General features: G+C 53.6%; 1 protein-coding gene across 2 annotated transcripts in view; it reads left to right on the plus strand.

Moving 5' to 3' along the window:
• The window catches only part of MROH1 (maestro heat like repeat family member 1), a 111,503-nt gene that overhangs the window by 20,585 nt on the left and 70,980 nt on the right, over positions 1 to 19,938 (plus strand). For both annotated transcript variants that reach the window (XM_054018485.1, XM_054018486.1), the window contains exons 6-13: positions 2,936 to 3,034; positions 8,221 to 8,372; positions 9,079 to 9,219; positions 10,226 to 10,318; positions 14,225 to 14,303; positions 16,529 to 16,642; positions 17,694 to 17,767; positions 18,525 to 18,644. In XM_054018485.1, the coding sequence (XP_053874460.1) occupies positions 2,936 to 3,034; positions 8,221 to 8,372; positions 9,079 to 9,219; positions 10,226 to 10,318; positions 14,225 to 14,303; positions 16,529 to 16,642; positions 17,694 to 17,767; positions 18,525 to 18,644 (872 nt within the window). The remainder of the gene's footprint in view (positions 1 to 2,935; positions 3,035 to 8,220; positions 8,373 to 9,078; positions 9,220 to 10,225; positions 10,319 to 14,224; positions 14,304 to 16,528; positions 16,643 to 17,693; positions 17,768 to 18,524; positions 18,645 to 19,938) is intronic.

The raw sequence follows: 19,938 nt of genomic DNA on the forward strand, positions 1-19,938 counted from the left end.
CAGATTCTGCTGCTGCCCTGCTGTGACCCTGGGCAGGACACAACAGCTTTGCCTTCAGTTTCCCCATCGGTATACTGGAGGTTTACTTGACCAAGAGAAGTACTGCCACACATGGCGCCAGTGAGACTATGCGAGTACTTGGAAGTGCCCTGTACGCTGTCTCTAATGCTGGTGATCAGGCACAGCCACTCCTCTTCTGAACCAGAAGAATTGGCTGACCCTTTTCTGCCTCTGGGAGTCTCTCCAACCCCCTTTTTGGGCCTCTGTCCAGGGCTCTGAGCACTGAGCTTTCATTGAGTAGCGGGTAGCCACCCTTCCACACTCCGCCTCCAGATCCTGCACATGCAGGTTAACATGTTGAATTCACAAGTGAAACTAAATCATGGTATGGTCTCCCCACCCGTCCCTGCTTGTGGGGAAAGTAGTGGAGCAGTGTCCTTGGTATTGTGCTACTGTCTCCAGCCTTTCCTTACAGGCTACCTGGTGATCAGCTAGAAACCGTAGCTCTAGGGCAGGGCATCACTGGCGGAGAGGTCAGACAGACTCAGAAATGTGGGGCTGGAAGGGATCTTGAGAGGTTGTCTAGTCCAGTCCCCTGTGCTGAGGCAGGACCAAGTAAACCAAGACCATCCGGACAGGTCTGTCCAGCCTGTTCTTAACCTCGGGGGGTGTCCCACACCTTCCTTAGACTAGTCTAGAGCTTAACTCCCCTTAGAGTTAGGTATTAAAAGCTTTCTAACCTTAATCGCCCTTGCTGTAGATTAAGCCCAATACTACTTCCCACCATCAGTGGACATGGAGAACAATTGTTCTCGGTCCTCTTTTTAGAACCGCCCTTAGCACATAAGACTGTTATTCGGTGCCCCCCCAGCCATCTTTTCTCAACGCTAAACATACCAAGTTTTTAAACCTTTCCTCATAGGTCAGGGTTTCTAAACTTTTTTTATCGCTTGTGTTGAACTCCTCTGGATTCTCCAGTTTGTTCACATCTTTCCTAAAGCGTGGGGCCCAGAACTGGGCGCAATCCTCCAGCTGAGACCTCCCCAGGACCGAGTAGGGCAGTGACCTCTCCTCATACATCCCAGAATATTAATCCTTTCTTGCCATTGCATCACACTGACTCCTAGTCAATTTGTGATCCACTATAACCCCCATGTTTCCCTTTTCAGCAGTGTTACCGCCTAGCCAGTTATTCCCCATTTAATAGCTGTGCGTTTGATTTTTTTTTTTTTCCCCCATTCCTAAACGTAGTACTTGTCTTTAGTGAATTTAATCTTGATTTCAGATAAATTCTCTAATTTGCCAAGATCCTCTAATTCTAATCCTATTCTCCACAGTGCTTGCAACACTCCCAGCTTGTATAATTCAAAAACTTTATAAGCATACTTTCCACTCCATTATCCAAGTCATTAACAGAAATATTTAGTACTGGTCCCACAGGGTCTGTTCAGGGCCCATTAGATATGTCCTGACAGTGAGCCATTGATAACTACTCTTTTGAGTTTGAGCCTTCAACCAATTGTTTGCCCATCTTGACTAACAGCCATTGATGGACCTATCCTCCATGAACTTACCTAGTTCTTTTTTTAACTGTTATAATCTTGGCCTTCACAATATCCTCTGGCAAGGAGTTCCACAGGTTGACTGCGTTATGTGGAAAAATACTTCAAGGAGGTTTTAAACCAACAAAAGGAAGTATTTTTCCACATAACGCAGTCAACCTGTGGAACTCCTTGCCAGAGGATGTTGTGAAGGCCAAGATTATAACAGTTAAAAAAAGAACTAGATAAGTTCATGGAGGATAGGTCCATCAATAGCTATTAGCCAGCATGGGCGGGGATGGTGTCCCTAGCCTCTGTTTACCAGAAGCTGGGAATGGGCAACAGGGGATGGATCACTTGATTCCCTGTTCTGTTCATTCCCTCTGGGGCACCTGGCATTGGCCACTGTCAGAAGACAGGATACTGGGCTAGATGGACCTTTGGTCTGACCCAGTCTGGCCGTTCTGTTCTTATCTTCTGGTACAGTGGATCTGGGGGTATGCAGAGGTCTTCCAGGGGGTACATCAAATCATCTAGATATTTGCCTAGTTTTAGAACAGGCTCCATAAAAAGCACTAGCGACATCAGGACAAACTCAAATGTCATACAATGACTTGTTTATACTGCTCTGTAGACTATACACTGAGATGTAAGTGCTATATTTCTAGTCCAGCTGATTTAGTTTATAATGGTAAGAAGGAGACAGACTGCCTTTGTTCAGCCCTAGTGTGCTGGTACCCTCTTGTATGCTTGGTCTTGCGTACCCCAAGTTTCACCTCACTTGAGAATCAATCAGCCTCCTGAAAGGGGCACAATAGTCTGGGAAAGCGGAGAGCCATCACTCTGGTAATCTAACCTCAACCGCAGTTCCCTGCTTTCTTATGGGCATGTCCCATAGGCCAGTGTCAAAAGCCTGCTGTTGGGCTACACAGATTCCAGAGATCTGCTGTTATCCACATGGATCTGCTGGCTAACGAAATGTCGCAGTAAGTGGCTCTTGGCTGGTCAGATGCCTGCGTCTTGGGGACAGTCTAAGCTGATACCCCTCCAGGCACTTGAGGGGATGGTAGCTGCTGAAACTCCATTTATAACTCTGGGGTTGTAGGCTCTGTACCTGAGCTGTTGAAATTGGCAGCTTCCTTTTTATCACCAAATTGGCCTTTTTCTGTTTCAGAACTAGCACGCAAACCACATTAGATTGTCAGGGCCGCAGAGTCAGGGGCTCAAATGTTAGATGCCAAAGCAAGTTGCTTGCTCAACCTTCATTTGATCAGCTCCACAAACGCATTCTCAGACCGTCTCGAACTACATGGTTGCATAGTGTTCTTCTTCCACAGGATCCTGGCCTCAATTCACCTCGCTCCACTCTAACTTTCTCCTTTCTCCCCTTACAGTGTTTGGGATGGTGCCTTTCTTAAATTCCATCCTTGGGACCATGCTGCCAATGCTGGGAATGGCCAAACAGGACCACATGAAGTCTGTGTTTTGCTATGGTAAGGTGGCTTGCTCCTTTTTACTGAGGCTGTGCTGGCTTCTGAAGGGTTGTCTTTGGGAGCTGTATCTCCCTTAGCTTTCACAGTAAAGGAACTCCCCTCATTCTGTGGAGGAAAGACTCAGCCCAGAGGCCGGGGGGGTTGTTTCAGAGCAGACCTGCAGTATTGGCTTTGGGAGATGGCTGCCTTGGGGGTAGGATACCGAGCCTTTCATTTCTAGGGCACTGGCTTGACTCTAACCCAGGTCAGTTCCTCCCTCTTGCCTGTTCAATGCCCTATAAAATGGGTGAGGAGGGAGCAGTGGGATCTTTGGTTCGGGATGTGGTCTCTGTGTTGCAGAAAATGGAACAGTTGGTGGACCGAGGGCAGTGTACAAGGAGTCTGAACTCTCTCCTAGCTGGGGGCAGTGCGGAAGCCCGTTGGGCAAGGATGTGAGTGGTGGCGGGGTGATGAATTTGAGGTGGGAGGCAAGTCACAGAGGACTAAAATGGCTTTCTGGGGGTGAGGAATGTCCCCTTTTGCCAACTGAGGTGGGAAAGCTTGAATGAAAGCTTGACGGATCGATTCTAGTCTCAGAACTGTGGCAGCACCACTGCTGCATCTTCTCCCCAAATCTACTTCCAGCAGGCCTAGGAACCCTCCTGTTTCTCCCCATCCCTCAAGGAGCATGAACTAAACTCAGGCCTTTACCTGGTCACAGTTCTGAACAAAGTAATTGCTGTGCTGGGATTTTCTAGCACTTCCTTTCTGCCAATTATCTCCACACCTAAAATGGGTAAAGTACTTTACTTTAGAAAACCTGGGTCCTTCCCCAAAGAGCTTACTAACTAGAAGCTTCCTGGAGGGGGGGTGGGGAGGGGCTCGTACAGTACAGTGAACTCGCTGGTCTCAAAACTGCTGTCAGAGGCAGGAGACCAAGTGTCCTTGGCTTTCAGTGACATTTTTGCCTCTAGAGTGAAATTTACTGAAGATGTACAGAATTGAACATCTCGGGGAGTTCGCCCACAGCCTCCGCTCAGTGACACTCGTTAAACTTTATGTGGAGTGGCTGGGCCAGAGTGGTAAACGTGAGCCTAGAGCTGGGGTGGGGGGGTCAGAAAATCTGGGTCTGGCCACCAGATGAGTTGAGCTTTTCGTGCTTGTGAGCTGTAGCTGAGGCCTGTGCTGGGTCTCCCTCTTAACGCCAGCTGGCGCTGCCCACGCAGCCGAGAGCAGGCTTCGGGCCTGCGTTCTGTTGGTCGTCTGGCACATTGGGTCAAATTTGATGTGGTTCTTGGTGTGTCTGGCTGGTGAGTTAGTCGCTTTGTAACCACCTGCCCCCGTTGGGCTTTACTGGGCTATTGTGTTACTATCTTACAGCCCAAGACAGAGTCCCGTAGTCGTCCCAGGAACCTGGCGGTGACGTTGGGATCTCAAATATCCCAGTAGAAGATGCACTAAACTTGTGTCTTCCTTTATCAGCCAGCTGAGACGAGCCGGGCAGGTCTGTGCGAGCACCGTTCTCCTCTCAAAGGCTTTGCCAGATGCAGCAGCTTTGCTCTCAACCCTGCTGGGCGAGCCGCCTCTTTGGCCACAACCCATCCCCACCTGCTGCTGTCTGAACGCCGGGGCCGTGCTGGGGCAGCTCTGCATTGGGAGCAAATGGATTCAGGCAGAACCTTTTGAATGGCCCTCAAGCTGCAGGGGAGAGATTTCTGTGCCCTCGCTCTGCAGCACATCTAGTCTGGGAAACTAGCTCTTGTTGCTGGAATAACACAGCGAGATCGAGAGACTCTGGGTTTGCTCGAATGCAGTAATCAGAATCTCTCTCCGGTGCTAACACAAGCCAGTGGACCCCACTGAAAGTGAATGCTGATGCACTGAATGGTTTGAAGCATAATGGAAATTGCCAAACAACTTTCATGCGTCATTGCAGATTTCCCAAGGAGTTAAAGTAAAACTCCTGCGAGGAGGAAAAATATTTGTAGTTGTATGTGAAGCTCGTTTAAATATCCCTCGTGCCTCACTCAGCCAGCAATTTGGCGCTCGAGTCCGTGCTGTTGATGGCGTTGCAGTTGCTGGCTAGTCACCACTGAGTCCGCCAGGAAGAAGTTGGTTCTAATGCAGGCAGCTTGTCTTTCCAGTAGAATGACGCTCTCGTCTAGTGCTGCCATGCAGCACTGAGTGCTAAATATCTTCAGTGTCTTACAAACCATGAACGCTTGTTTCCCCTCTCTGCAGAAGGTCATTCAGTCTCCCCGTTTCCTCGGGGCAGCTGCAGCACACGGGCAGTGACTGGGCAAAGGGCAGTGAGTTGGCATCAAGGCACGGAGCACCCCTTCGGCATTCTTGATTCCCTGTCTTGTGCTCATTCCTCAGAGAACACTGCCTTTGTTGTACGCAAGGGGCTGGACGCTCCCAGGGGCTGGGCCAGCAAAGCACTTAGGCAGGTGCTTGATTTTAAGCCTGTGCTTGCCCCATTGACTGGCTTAGTGGGACTACTTTGATGCATGGTGTATACTCGACCGTAGCACCTTCGTCAGGGCTGAGGACTCCGTGATGCCAGGTGCTGTACAAACAGAACAGAAATGGCCCCTGCCCCAAAGAGCATACATGGGAGTACATCTGGTGTCTTACCCTTCCATCTCGGCCTGGATCCAAGGAGCAGTACTGGCCCGCATGGCATGCAGAGGCCTTTCTGCACCAGAGGCCTAACCCTTGTCGGTTTTTGTAGCCATTGAGGAAGAGGAGGGCAAGGTAGCTTTGTGGATATTTATGGAGAGCTCCTCTCAAGCGTGGGGGCAGCACGGGCGAAGGGGCTTTGCCCTGGGTCAGGGCTGGAAGGCCCAGCACACTGCGGGGGCTGATGCTTAGAAATGGAGCTAAAAGCTAAACACCTGGGACCCAGAAGTCAGGAGACTAGTTTGAAGAGACTTGGGATTGCTAATGTCCAAGGGTAGCTGGTTGTGGGTGCCCTCCCTGCAAATTGCCTGCTGAGTAGTGTTGGGAAGGAGGCTGCAGGGAGCAGAGCCTGGGTGGCTGTAGCTGCATCTTTCTATCTTCATCATGCTAAAGGCCACACAGCTGTTACAATGGCTGCAGATCCCTGCATGCAGCTTGGGGCAGAACGTGAATGCCCCACCCCCATGAGGTCCCTCCAGCTGAGACCACTTCCTCAGCCAGGATCCTTCACATTCCATTTTCCTGAACCCCAGAAAAAGCCCAACCAGTTTCTCCATGGCAGAGACTGGGCATCACTTCCCCCAGTGACCCAGACCTCAGTCTTTGCATGTCCGTTTCCGTCTCTCCTCTGGCTATGTCAGTGTTGCACTGTAAACCCGGGTCTCTGGCTTGTGGATGTGAAGTTCCCAAGCCTGCACTTGGGCATCCGCACTGCATTGTAAACCCAGGCTAGCGATTGTTGGACCGGGGTCTCCCAGCCGTGCTTATGCTGCACTATGCAGCCCTCCAGACTTGGGTCTGGGGCTTGAGCACCATTCGCACTGCAGTACAACAGGGCTTGGCCCAGGGTCACAGTGACTCTGGCTCTGACCCTCTCCCCAGCTAGGACTCTGGTCCTGAGCGCTTGCTAACGTGAGTCAGACAGTTTTGTGAGTGGATGGAAGAGGGGCTTGGGCTCAAATCCGAGTCGGTCTGGGCTGAGTGGGCAGTGTAGATGTACCCTGTGTGCCAGGGCAGGCTGGCTCTGTGGACCTTAGTAATGTAAGAAAAGGAAACTCGGGTAAGAGCAGATCAATTTCCGTGTGCTGCAGCATGCCGGGGCCTCGGCTGTGTTACAGGGACTCTGGCAGCAGCGTGCCCAGGGTGGGAAGCATGTTCTTCCTTCAACTCAATGATGAATTTGGGATGTTCGTAGTGGAGTTGGGTGTGTAAAAGGATATGAAGGCAGCAAGTGCAAGCCCTCAAAATTCACCAAACTCTTCATTGGCACTGATTAAAATGCCCAAACGGCTCCCATTTGGCAGAAGTCTCCTCCACGGCAGTGCCAGGGAAGCTGGAGGGGACACTAAATACGGGCATCCCAGTGCGGAACGGAGAGGGTAGCTCTGCACCCCACACTGGAGACGCGCTCCAGGAAATCCCATGGTGAACAGTCTGGGCCCTTCTGTGCTGACCTGAAAAAAATAGGAAGGCAGGACTTGAAAAAACTACATGGCTGGCCCAAGGAGTAAACCAGCGGTTCTCAAACGTTTGTCCTGGTGACCCCTTTCACACAGCAAGCCTCTGAGTGCAACCCCCCCTCCCCCCCCGCCAATAAATGAAAAACACCTTATTATATGTTTAACCCCATTATAAATGCTGGAGGCAAAGCAGGGTTTGGGGTGGAGGCTGACAGCTCGTTAACCCCCCCATGTAATAACCTCGCGACCCTCTGAGGGTCCCGACCCCCAGTTTGAGACCCCCTGGAGTAAATGAATCCGCTGGGGGAGAACCTGTGCCAGCCTGGCCCCTCGCCTTAAAGGAAGGAGGAGGTTGTGGGCCAGGGCTGCTGTAGCAGTCTGTCAGTCTAGCTAGTGTGGTTAATTTAATGTTTAAAAACCACTCCGCTCTTCCCCTGTTCTTTCCCGTCCTAGACCAGGGTGTGCTTCTCCCACACAGTCACCTGCCTTGTGTGCATTCTCTCCTTTCTGCTTGGCACAACGTTTCTTGCCCACCCCTCGTGTATTTGAGTAGGAAACTTTACCAGCCACCTGCTGGTCAGACCTATTGATTAGTCAAAGACTGATCCAAACCATGGGAGGATCCCTCTGCAGGGGAACCCTCTGGGTTGGGTTCTGCACAGAGCCTGAACACCAGGTCTCCTCTTTGCTTTCCAAATGGACTAAGTCGAGACATAAGCCCCACTTCAGACTCGAGATGCCAGTTGTCAGGAGCTGTTGCACTGAAATGGGGACTAAAGATCTTAAATCCAGGCCTTAAAGCACAGGAGCAACCCAGTAAAAGCATCCTGTGGACTTGCGACCGCTGCAGACCTCTCCTATGGGCCACACCTTCAGTGCTGGAGGTCTGGGGTGCTTCTGCTAATCAAGTGTTACAGGGGAATTGCTCCAGCACCAGGACGCTGGATATTCCTCAAACAGCATCTCCGACCTCAGTCGAAAGCCTGCTGTTCAGTGTGTGTGTGTGTGTGTGTGTGTGTGTGTGTGTGTGTGTGTGATCTAAATGTAAGTACATCTGTCTTGTAGCTCTGCAGCATTTCAGTGAGAGCATCCAGGAATACCTGGCGAACTTGGATAAAGCACCTGACCCCACTGTAAGGAAAGACACCTTCTCCAATGAGATCTTCAACGCCTACGATGTGCTCTTCAACATCTGGCTGCAGAGCCGGGAGGCCAAGGTGCGGCTGTGTCATTTGGTAGCGTGGTGTGGCTACAGCCCTGAGCAGTTGCGTGGCAGTGGGTTTCTCCCTTCCCCCTAAATCTCCACTGTCAGACTGGGCCTCCCACTGCTCATGCAGGGGTCTGTAGTCTGCCTTTCTCCACCATCCCACCCTAAAGACACTGGCTGAAGAAGCGCCTGTCTTGCTCTAACACCATGCCAGTGTTTGCCCTCTGGGACCGCTGTAGTTGTCGCTCCGTCCCTAAGTTACGCAGCTTGGCGTGGGAGAGTTGTGTGCACCCCTTGCTAGCATCAGGGTGTCAGCTGAACCTAAGGGAGAGGAGGCAAGATCCAAACCCTAGGCAGGAAGAAACTGGGCATGCTTCATCTAGCTGGATGTGGGCGTGACGGAAGGTGGCCTGGCTACACCATCCACCCTCTCTCTCAGCACCTGGTGCCAATGGCTCCTTTGAATGCAACCTTGCCCTTGGGTTGGTGGAGCAGTGTGGGCAAATTACACTGCCGCTGCACCTTTCGCTGGGTCCTCGGAGCAGGCTCGGTCTGCGTAGTGGCTAGCCTGAGATCGTCTCCCGGCACCCGAGGAGCACAAACCAACCCCTCTGCCCGTCGTGCTGCTGTGGGGGCAATGTTGGCACCAGCCTAGCAGCACAGGGCTCTGGCTGGCTGTGCAGTCTGACACTTGCAGGTTGTTTCTGTCCCTGCAGCTGAGACTCGCCGTCGTGAAGGCTCTTGGGCCCATGAGTCACCTGATGCCCAGCGAAAAGCTCGAGGAGCAGCTCCCGAGACTGGTGCCGGGAATTCTCGCTCTCTACAAGAAGCATGTGGAGGCCTTTTATGTGACCAAGGTAAATGGCTCAGCACGCTGCTCCCGTGGGACTGAGGGGCCCCCTCTTGTGTGGTCCCCCCCCCCCTACAGCTACCTGTAATCCATGTGTGTGTGTGTGTGTGTGTGTGTGTGTGTTCCTTGGAGCATTGACTGGGGTGCTCCCAGGGATGGGGGTGGGGGTGGGACAGGGACAGGAGAGCAGACTGCCTGTCCGATAGGCTCCCCGTGGGTGTGCACGTGCTCAGTACAAGCTGCGTGCCTCTCAAGGACCCACAGTCCTGTCGCTTCCTTTCCTGCTAGGCCCTTCTAGTCTCCCCAGCACAGTCCGACTGCGCTCCAGGCTTTGGCAGCCAAGGAGCAGTTCGAAGGCTCTCCTTCGTGTCACGTGCCCAGACCCATGCGGTTACAAATCCTGCCTGGTCTAAACGCTCTGGCTTGGCCCCACTGAGGCTGGGCCAGTGTGGTATTGGCAGGTGCTGATACCTCTTCCCCAAAGGCTGAATCTGCCATTGGCCAGGGCCCGGCTAGTGCTACCATGTGCCTCTTTGTCGGGGAGGGGCCGAGTATAGCGCTCCCTCTGCCCCATGTCCTACTCTGGTGCTGGGACCGCTGTATTTCCTTCTGTCCTGGACTCCTTGCTCTGCTTGTTCTTGGCTCCCGCTGCCTGTAAGGGGAGGACTTCCAGGCGAGCCTCCCAAGACAGAGTGCTGTTCGCAGAGAAGTGATGGCTGGGTTGGTAGTCTGCCGGCTGCAGCAGCCGGTATGCGGAGGTGCTGCTCTGTGGCTGGCTGCAGCAGGAGAATGGGGGAAGGTGGATGAGTTCCAGAAACCTCCTTGGTGCTTTACCCACAGCAGTTGGATGATGTTTGCACTTGTTCTACTGCAGCCCCGTCCCCGTAGCTCAGCGCGCACTGGGATGGAGTCTCTCTGCTCCCGATCGCCAAGTCGTTACCCTTTCATTTCCAGCGGGGCAGCGGTTCCTTTTCCTCGTGCTAATCGCAGCATTGCAATGTCTTTCTGAGCAGAGCTTGTGCCAGATTCTTGAGGCTTCCGTCAACTTTGGCAGCCGCACTCTGGACACGCAGCTTGATGCCCTTCTGAGCACCCTGCATCCCCAGGTAAGGATCGAGATGGGCCAGCAGGGCTGGGGGCTGGTGAGCCCAGATGTCTTAGGAAACGGCACGTGGGATCCGGAGCCTGGGGCTGCAGTTCACATCCAAGCGCTGCAGCCACCTGCATCCAGCTGAGAACTGGGGGTGTTGGGGGCCTCCTACCCGAAACTCTCCCCCACTTTGCAGAAGGAACTTCCCAGTCTAGAAAGCCCCCAGGCTCCAATTTGGAATGAGGCAGGAGAAATGTCTCCATTTAAACAGACCATATTTCTGGTTTGAGGGCAGGGGCCAGGCTGGCCGGCCTGTGCACGTTCCAGAAGGGGCGAGAGGTATTTGGAAGGAGCAGCTGCTGCTACCAGCACAGTTCAGGGCGAGCTGCCGAGGAACATGGAGCACGTTTCTCTGCTAGAGAGAAAGTTGGCTCGGTGCCTCCTAGCTTCCCTGAGCTGCTCCTGCTAGCAGAGAGCTTCTTCCCTGGCAGGGGAGAGGAGGAGCCAGTCCCTTGCTAGCAGGATCAGAAGCTGTTTGCTCTCCTGCCCCAGCTGTCCTGAACAAGGGTCACACCCCACTCTCAGTGAAGCAGTAAAGACAGAATCCACAATCACGTGTGGAGAAAAGACAAACCCTTGAAAGGTTGAAAACTAGGCATGAGCAGCACCAAGTACTGCTAATAATCCCGGGAGCAAGATCGGCGTATCCTGGAGCATCTTATTCATGTGGGAGCCCTACAGGGGTGGTCTGGCACCAACCTCTAGATTAATCCTGTAACTGTTAAGCACCAGTTGTCCATGGTTTCTCAGTAGCATATACAGGAACTGAGGTTTCACCTTCATCCTAGTAGGACAGGACTGTTGGCTCCATTTTTTGTGTTTTGTGTGTGGTGTGTTTGGGATCTTTCTGGGTGGGGTGCCAAACCTTGGTAGGTGGGGGGGAAGTCATGCATGGTTCTTTTGAGGTTGGAAAGGTGGGAGATCACTGGCTTCCCGTGGTGGAATCTGTAACTGGCTGGGAGCGTTCCTTGTTAGATGCACCTAGGGGTAGGCTTGCATTGCCTAGGATTGTCCAGACTACGTACCTCTGGGACAGCTGTCGTGGACTTGGCTGAAGATTCCAAGTGCTTCCCCACCAGCAACCAGTTTTCTCTTGCAGGCTGCTAAATGAGCTTATTCCTATTGCAGCTTTTTAATGTCCCTGAGTATCTAATCTCGACAAACGCTCCCTCCCCTCCAAGCCCTTAGCACAGGGGAGGGCAAACTATGGCCTGTGGGCTGGATCCAGCCCCTGTTCCTCTTCAGGCTAGCCTGGGCCAGCCTATGGCTGCTGAACTCATTCGCCAAACCATATGTGGGTTGAGGGAGTTGAGCCCCTTGATCAGATGGCCTCAGTCTATGGGGTGGCCCCCTTTTAAATCACGGTAATGTATTTTTAAGCTAATATTTAATTTTGTTTTCCTTTGGGGCCTGAAAGATCAGGTGCCCTGGGCTCCACGTGGCTGGGGGATGGGCAACACACAAGGCATTGATGTGTGCTCTTCAGTGCCCTTCCTCCACCACTGCTTTGCCCAGGCTCCCAGCTGGAGCTGCTGATATGAGAGCCCGTCACACTGATAAACAAATGCTGTTAAAATGCTAAACCCCCAGTCTAATGCTAGCTGCATTAAAGTACCTGAAAACACCCGTTTTACCGGATGTGCTAGTCAGACAGCAGGGCTGTGACTATAGCAGAGGAACTGAAGGTGGTGAGACCTGCATGTAGAAAACTTTTTAACAGACAAAATAAGACTAAGATAATGGATGCCAATCCTATGCAGACTGTATGCTAATGAAATAATACTCTATATACAACTCTACATATAAAATGATGGGTCTAAATTCGCTGTTACCCCTCAGAAAAGAGATCTTGGAGTCATTGTGGATAGTTCTCTGAAAACATCCACTCAATCTGCAGCGGCATCAAAAAATGAACAGAATGCTGGGAATCTTTAGGAAAGGGATAGAGAACCAGACAGAAAATATCCTAATGCCTCTATAAATCCATGGTACGCCCACATCTTGAATACTGTGTGCAGATGTGGTCGCCCCATCTCAAAAACGATGTATTGGAATTGGAAAAGGGACTGGGAAGGGCAACAGAAATGATTTGGGGGATGGAACGGCTGCCATATGAGGAAAGATTAATAAGACTGAGACTTTTCAGCTTGGAAAAGAGACGGCTAAGTGGGGATGTGATCGAGGTCTATAGTGAATAAGGAAGTGTTGTTTACTCATTCTCATAATACAAGAACTAGCGATCACCCAATGAAATTAATAGGCAGCAGATTTAAAACAAAAGAAAATATTTCTTCACAATGCATAATCAACCTGTGGAAGTCGTTACCAGGGGATATTGTGAAGGCCAAAACTATAACAGGGTTTAAAAAAAAAAAAAAAAAAAGGACCTGTCCTCCAGGAACTTATCTAGTTCTGTCATAGACTTTAAGGTCAGAAGGGACCATTTTCATCTAGTCCAGGGGTTGGCAACCTTTCAGAAGTGATGTGCCAAGTCATCATTTATTCACTCTAAGTTAAATTTTCACGTGCCAGTAATACAGAAAGATCTTCTAAAAACGTTAAAATGTAAGTCTATAATATATAACTAAACTATTGTTGTATGTAAAGTAAATCAGGTTTTTAAAACGTTTAAGAAGCTTCATTTAAAATTAAATTAAAATGCAGAGCCCCCCCGGACCAGTGGCCAGGACCCGGGCAGTGTGAGTGCCACTGAAGATCAGCTCGGGTGCCACCTTTGGTATGCGTGCCATAGGTTGCCTACCCCTGGTCTAGTCTGACCTCCTGCACAACGCAGGCCACAGAATCTCACCCACCCACTCCTATAATAAACCCCTAACCTATGTCTGAGCTATTGAAGTCTTCAAATCATGGTTTAAAGACTTCAAGTTGCAGAGAATCCTCCAGCCATGACCCGTGCCCCACACTATCGATGGCTATTAGCCAGGATGGGCAGGGATGTAACACTTGCTCTGAGCGTCTAGCCTCTTTGCCAGAAGCTGGGAATGTCCAATAGGGGATGGATCACTTGATTCCCTGTTCTGCTCGTTCCGTCTGGGGCACCTGGCACCAGCCACTGTCGGAAGACAGGACACTGGGCTAGATGGACCATTGGTCTGACCCAGCCTGGCTGCTCACAAGGGCTTGTTCTCGGGGTCAGAAGTGGAGTGTGGAGTCCCTGATTTTAACCAATACAGTTATACAATAGTATCCGCCAAAAAGACCTGAACAGCCAGGATCTTTCTGGCACAAGTACAATGAGCAGCTTGCTTCGGTATGCCAGTAAGAAATATGTCCCCTCTGCAAGCTGGAGAGGGAGCAGATGGGGAGGGGGTCCCCAGATAAACTGCATATTAGAGCAGTCTGCAAAGAGCAATTTTTAGTATTTAAAAGAAGGGAGTCTGCAATGACTTGCAAAGGAAATAGATCGTGCTCTGATCTTGTTAAACTACACATGACATGGAAATGCGTAGCAGCTCCAAAACCCCAAACCCACAACTAGCTGATCCCATATACCAAGGCCACTGCACCCCCCCAGCTTGTCCAGTGAGCCTTGTCTCTGGAACCCATGCACTCTGCTAGCACTGAATGACCAAAGAGTGCTAAGGTCTGTGCCAGCAGGTGCACGCAGCTTCTCCAGCCTACTTCACAATGATCAACTGCCCAGAGTGCTCTGGGAGCATCACATGCAGCATGTGGCATGGATTCCGGGACTGTGAAATGCTGGGCTCTTCCATTGGCCAGGTCCAGCTGTGAGTGTGGACTCGGTGCCTGCGAGCGGCACTCAAGCTGAAAGGGTTTGGTATAGGGACTGAATGTCAGGTGCTGCCCAGCTCTCATTGATTTGACTGTTTCCCTCCCACAGATTTGTGCCCCGGTGGAGTCCTCCGTCCCCCTGAGTTTAAAAAACCACAACGAGGTCCTTCGATGCTTCACTGTCCTTGGTAAGGGCTGCAGGGGGCTGAGGGGTGAAGGCAGAGTCCCCTATGGACTCTCGCTGGGACTTACCTCCTGCCTGTCCACGGCAGTGTGTGTGGGTTTGAAATCTGCAGAAATTCTCTGACTCTCTGTGGAAGTGCCCATCCTAGTAACAGCAAACTCTTGTGGTCAGTGGTCAGCATTTGTGGGAAAGGGGCTTTCCTGACCCCCTCTAAGCCAGTCTCCTGGCCCATTCAGGAAGGCTTGAGTTCTACCTGGTGAGTGCACAGTCCTGAGATCTGGCTGTTGAAGAGAGGCAGAAAACCAGTTTCTCCCCTTGTCTGGGTGTCCAGTAGGGTTTGGCAGACTTCAGTTCTGGGGGGTGAGGAAATGGGACAGACTAGATTCTCGTTCCCACTGTCCCACCTGGCGTCAGGCTTGGTGAAAGCAATTGTTCCCGTCCCGTGTGGAGACCAGGCAGATCACAGGGCACCATTTGCTCTCTGGCGCTCCAGACTGAGGTGCTCGCTGAGATCTGGCCGTTAAACACTTGGCCTTGGACTGACTTTGCTCGCGTACGAAAGTTTGCTGGTGCGGCGTGTCTCAGGAATGCTGAGGATTCCAACCTCTGGTGAATTCATCGCTCTCTGAAGGCCTCTGGTTTCACTGCTCAAGCTCCTAAGGGCCATTTAGCGGAGTCGTGGCAGATGACGCTGCTGCCTCTTTGGACAGACGGAGGCTAGGAATGCGGCACATGCCAGTTAGCCCTCTAGCGTAGCCGTGTACGCTGGAAGGGATAGCGGGGACAGACTGGCTTTGTAGGTACCCTGACGGTTTGTCTTAGAGCAGCAGATGGCAGCAGCCAGACAAGGTGGCAGGATTCCAGGGAGCTCCTCTGAGCAGAACTCCACTCTGCTGTCTAGCGCACAGGTGGCCTGCTAGCCTCCGGCTGAAAGCTCTGTGGAAGGACCGAGCTAGTTGAATTGTGTCTGGCTACTAGAGTCCTGCAGGAAACAGAGCCCTGGTGTGATTTCTAGCACTGCTGAGCCCTGCCTCCTGTACGGACCGAGTCCTGTAGCCCCGGCTCTGGCAAGCTTCCCTTGCCAATGATTCATGCTTGAGAGGAAGCTTGTGGAATTGCCACTAAAGCAGCAGTAGTTTGATTAGGATCCTGCTAGACTTCTGCCAAGTCACAGTCAGATGACTCCTTTTCCCCCCCCTCCCCCCCCATAGTTGGCACTTGTGCTCGAAAGCCTCACAGCTGAGCAGCGCTTTCAACTGTTTTTATGCAAAGTAGCAACACTAGTTCTGAGAGGGCTGGAGTAATTCTGATTCCTTTCTTTTCTCCTGTGACCCGTTTGACTTATACCCATGCACCTTGCTTCAGCTGGTTCCCCTGGGGCTGAGCCCATCAGCCAATGCATCCTTGACCAATGCAAGGTGTTGAATGTTGGAAGGCGTAACCTGACCTCCTCCTGCACGGTCCTGGGTTCTAAACTACCCGCTCGCTGGGTGGTTTGGGAAGAGGAGGATGTGCGTGTCCACTTGTGGACAACTCTGCTGAGTGTTCAGCAAAGGTTGTGACGGTGCATAACCAGTGGGGGAGACGTACTGAGAATACTGCAGTGGCATCGCACAAGTCAGCAGACCGCTTCCACTGGAGCAGGGGTGGCTGTTTTTTGCTGCCCCAAGCATGGCAGTCAGGCGGCCTGCGGCGGCATGCCTGTGGGCGGTCTGTAGTCATGCGGATTCGGCAGCGTTTCTGCAGGTGATCTGCCGGTCCCGCGCCTTCGGTGTACCGCTGCCGAAGCCGCAGAACCGGCGGGCCTCCCACAGGCACACCACTGAAGGCGGCCTGACTACTGCCCTCACAGCAACCGGCAGGCCACGCCCCCCGGCTTGCCGCCCCAGGCACGCGCTTGCTGCGCTGGTGCCTGGAGTCGCCCCTGCACTGGAGTACTGGCCCCGTGAGCCAAGATAGCAGGAATAGAGGGCGTGCAAATGGCTTTTGAAACACACTGTAAAGCCATAGCCTTCGGTAGCAGAGAGGCGTGTCCCAGCATGCAGTGTACCAAATTGAGGAGAATACCCCAGCTCATGCCCAGAGGCAGCATTGCCTCCTGGGACCTGTGGTCTCTGGGCTGCAGGCCTGTCGGACGAAGGGGACTGTCAGCCGCGTTTGGCCTGAGGCCTGACTGCTGACCGCTCCTGAGCGAAGAGTGTCCATGATGGTGGCCTTGTTCTTCTGCAGCCTGTACGTTTCCTGATCGCTTGCTTGGCTTCCTACTCCCAAAGCTGGAGAACCACCACGAGAGGATACGGGTGGGGACGCTGATCATCATGAGGCAAATTATCAACTGTGCCCGTAAGTAACACAGGGACCAGCTCCCTGTAGCAGCCCAGTCGTATCCATGCAGGGTGCCAGCGCCCAGGTGGGAATTCCTGCTGGGGGCTGGGATTTACAAGGCCTGACATTCTGGTAGACAGTCCCTGAGTCCTTCGGGGCAAGAGGGGACCATGTGATCTAGTCCGGCTGGCTGTACAGCGCAGGCCAGAGAACTTCCTAGACAAACACCCTTCACGGCCTTGTGCCCCAGACGAGCCCTTACGCCAACATCCTATTTAGAATGGACTGTGCTGTAGAGCATCACAAAGCAGGAACCTTGGGGCCACCCTGCAGGGCATGGCTTGGGATTTAAGCTCTATTCCTTGCTCCCAGCCCATTGTGGGCAGACAACTCTGAGGCAATAGCGCGCTCTGCCTCGGGGGGTGGAGGGAGTCAGGAATCCTTACGCCGGGGAGCCCCCAGGCAGGTGGGCAGCTTGCGAGTAATCCAGATGTTCCTCTGAGCAGACCTGGCCTAGGATAATCCGCTACACAAAGCCTTTCCCTGAGTAGCCAAAATACCTCAGGCCAACCCAACCCTTTATTGCTGTGTTAACTAATCGGGATCTCCGCTTCCAGCCCACGGGACTGTTCTCCTGGCATAGTTATGGCAGAGCGGACCCCGGTGCCGGATGGCAAGCCTGCTCTGGCCTCATCCATGCCTCTTGGCGTAGAGCTGCTCCCTTCCCAAAGCCACGGCATATAACTGTTAGCAACTCCACCCAGACTAGCCAAGTGTTGGCTTGGACTTCCTGCTGGCACAATGCTGCCCTGGATTCCACGCCTGCTCGGTGTGCAGAACCTGCATGGAGATTGCAGGGGGGCTTTGTAGCCAGTTGCTTGTTAGGTGGGGTGGAAAACCAGCTTCTTTCCTACTCCATGGCCCTTCCAAGGGGGGAGAGGAGAGAAGCACGCGTCTGGCCAGGGAGGGTGGTCAGTGCTGGATGCTCTCTGGGGCCAGGCCCTGTGATCCTGTCAGTCTGGGTAGGGAGGTCAGTGATGAGTGGCTGAGCCGATGTTCTCTCTTCCAGCCTCTCAGATGGAGATTAAAAAGCCCTTTATTCTTTCTTCTATGAAACTTCCTCTGCAGGACAGCAGTAATAAGGTAACTGGGAACTCCCTCTGCTGTCCCTAACTCCCGGCTGGTCATGTGGGGAATGGGGCTTTTCTGGGACTTGGCTCCCCTTCGGGGCCCTGCGGCGTTCTGCACGTGCCCCATGCTGTACCAGCACGGCTCACCATGGGGCTCCCTGTCTCTCTGCCCCTCTTCTCATACGAGCCCCCTTGGCCCTCTGAGGTCACCTTCTGTCTCTCCTTCAGCACCCTCCTCTGAGCACTTGTGACTCCCCTGCTGAGCTCCAGTGGGTTCCTCTTTTCAGACTAACCCACGTGTAATGACGATAAGCCCCTCTCATGACCGGCTGCTGTGATCCTTGTCCTCTGTCCTCCTGCCCTGTGTCAGTGCAGCACGGGGGGGGGGGGGGGGGGGGGTCCTAGTTTAGACCTCAGCTGGCTGGGGGCAGCTCCCGGCCCCATCTCTCTCAAGCACTGGGTCTGAGCAGCGTTCCTGTGGCTCATCCGGCTCGGCAGGGCATGGTTCTGCTCGCAAGGCACCAGGGTCTGGCTTTCAATCTAAACACGTGGCCCTCTAGAGCAGTGGCTGGTGCAGCCTTGGGAGGCTCTTAAATGGCTTGTAAAGAATCCCCTCTGGTGTGCATGGCAGCGAAGCCCAGCTGCTGGCTTGTGTTCGCGTAGGTGATTCCTGCTAGTCCCCCCCCTGCTCCAGGATCCTGGCCTCTGCTTGGCTCGAGGGGCTGCCGCTGTGGAGTTCACCGCTCACTCTCTGTTCTGCGTTCCTCTAGGTGAAACGGGCCGTGGTGCAGGTGATCAGCGCGATGGCTCACCATGGCTATCTGGAACAGGCGGGCGGGGAAGTCATGATCGAGTACATCGTCCACCAGTGTGCCCTTCCTCCTGACACGGTAAGACGGCCATGATACGGCCAGTTCTTACAATCACCCTTGCCTGGTCCTCCTAGATCAGGGCACACGACTCGCGGGGAGGACTGGCTCTGAGCCCTCAGGCTGTTGGCCTGGGTGTAAAGTTCATTTGTCTAGCCTGGCGGTGGTAGGTGCTCTCAGCCGGGCCTGTGTGGTCTATCTTGGGCCCATGTGAGAGCAAATCTTGGTTTTCATTCTAGCCAGCACATCCAGGGGCAAGGGCATTGGAGCCTTCCCAAAAGTGTTGGTGGAGGGGGAGGGGGCCCTGTCTCCTCTCCCTCCCCCACCCCCACCCAAGCCGGAGTGGGGCCAGGGAATCGGCCCCCCCCGCCCAGGATTGGGGGGGGGGGGGGGGCTGAAAGCAGCCCCCTGCCCATGTCTCTGCCCCCTGGGCTCCCCACTCAGGGCAGGTGGAGGGACCCACTCACCACAGCTACCCGTGTGGTTCTCCTTGACCCAGCTCTGGCCGAGGGGCAGGGGGTGGCAGCCTCAGAGCCGCAGCGCCCCCCCCTCCCATGGTAAAAGTTGTGCAGGCAGCAGTGGGGAGCCGCGGTGGACCCCCCATGTATCCGCGCTGCAGGTGGGGCTGAGGACAGCAGCACCAGCCTGTGTCCCCGTCCCCCAGACTCCTGCCCGGGGTCCGTGTCGTGGCTCTTACCATGCTGGGCTGCGCTCAGAGGCCCCCACCTGTCAGGGTAAGAGCTGTGGGGAGTGGGCATGGAGTCGCAGAACCTACACCTGCCCTGGGCCGGGCAGAGAGCCCAGGGGGCAGGGGCAGGGCTGGGGGCTGCTCTCTGGGTCCATGCCTGGGCTCCCCAGCCGGGCTCCACATTCAAAAAGTGGGAGGTCTATTGCTCCCCGGTGTCCCCCCGTTCGGCACCGCTGTCCAGGGGTGATACGAACGAAGAGATTGGGTTCCGCCCTGGAGCCCCTGGCACAAAGTGTCTGAGCTGGAGCAGACCCCAGCTGCTCTTGCCTTGGGAGCAGAGGTGTGGCTGTGGAGATCAGAGTCAGCGCAGTGTGGCCAGCCCAGTCTGATGAAGATGGTGGCCTAGTTTGGCAGGGACCTCTCGACTGCAGACTGGACCATGGCGCTCTGCAGGCCTGGGAGCCTGGGTTTCTATGGCTGCTTGCACCACAGAGCTGCCTACTTTGGTGCTGCCAAGAGCCCGAGGAGCTGGCACATTTATAGATGTGGTCCCAAGGTGGGCAATCCCCCTCTGTCAGTTCTTCTTCTACCCCTGGCTCTGTCCCTGCCAGTCCTCTCTGGTCTCTT

Source organism: Malaclemys terrapin, chromosome 2 (genome assembly GCF_027887155.1).
Source record: "Malaclemys terrapin pileata isolate rMalTer1 chromosome 2, rMalTer1.hap1, whole genome shotgun sequence".
Taxonomy (NCBI): domain Eukaryota; kingdom Metazoa; phylum Chordata; order Testudines; family Emydidae; genus Malaclemys; species Malaclemys terrapin.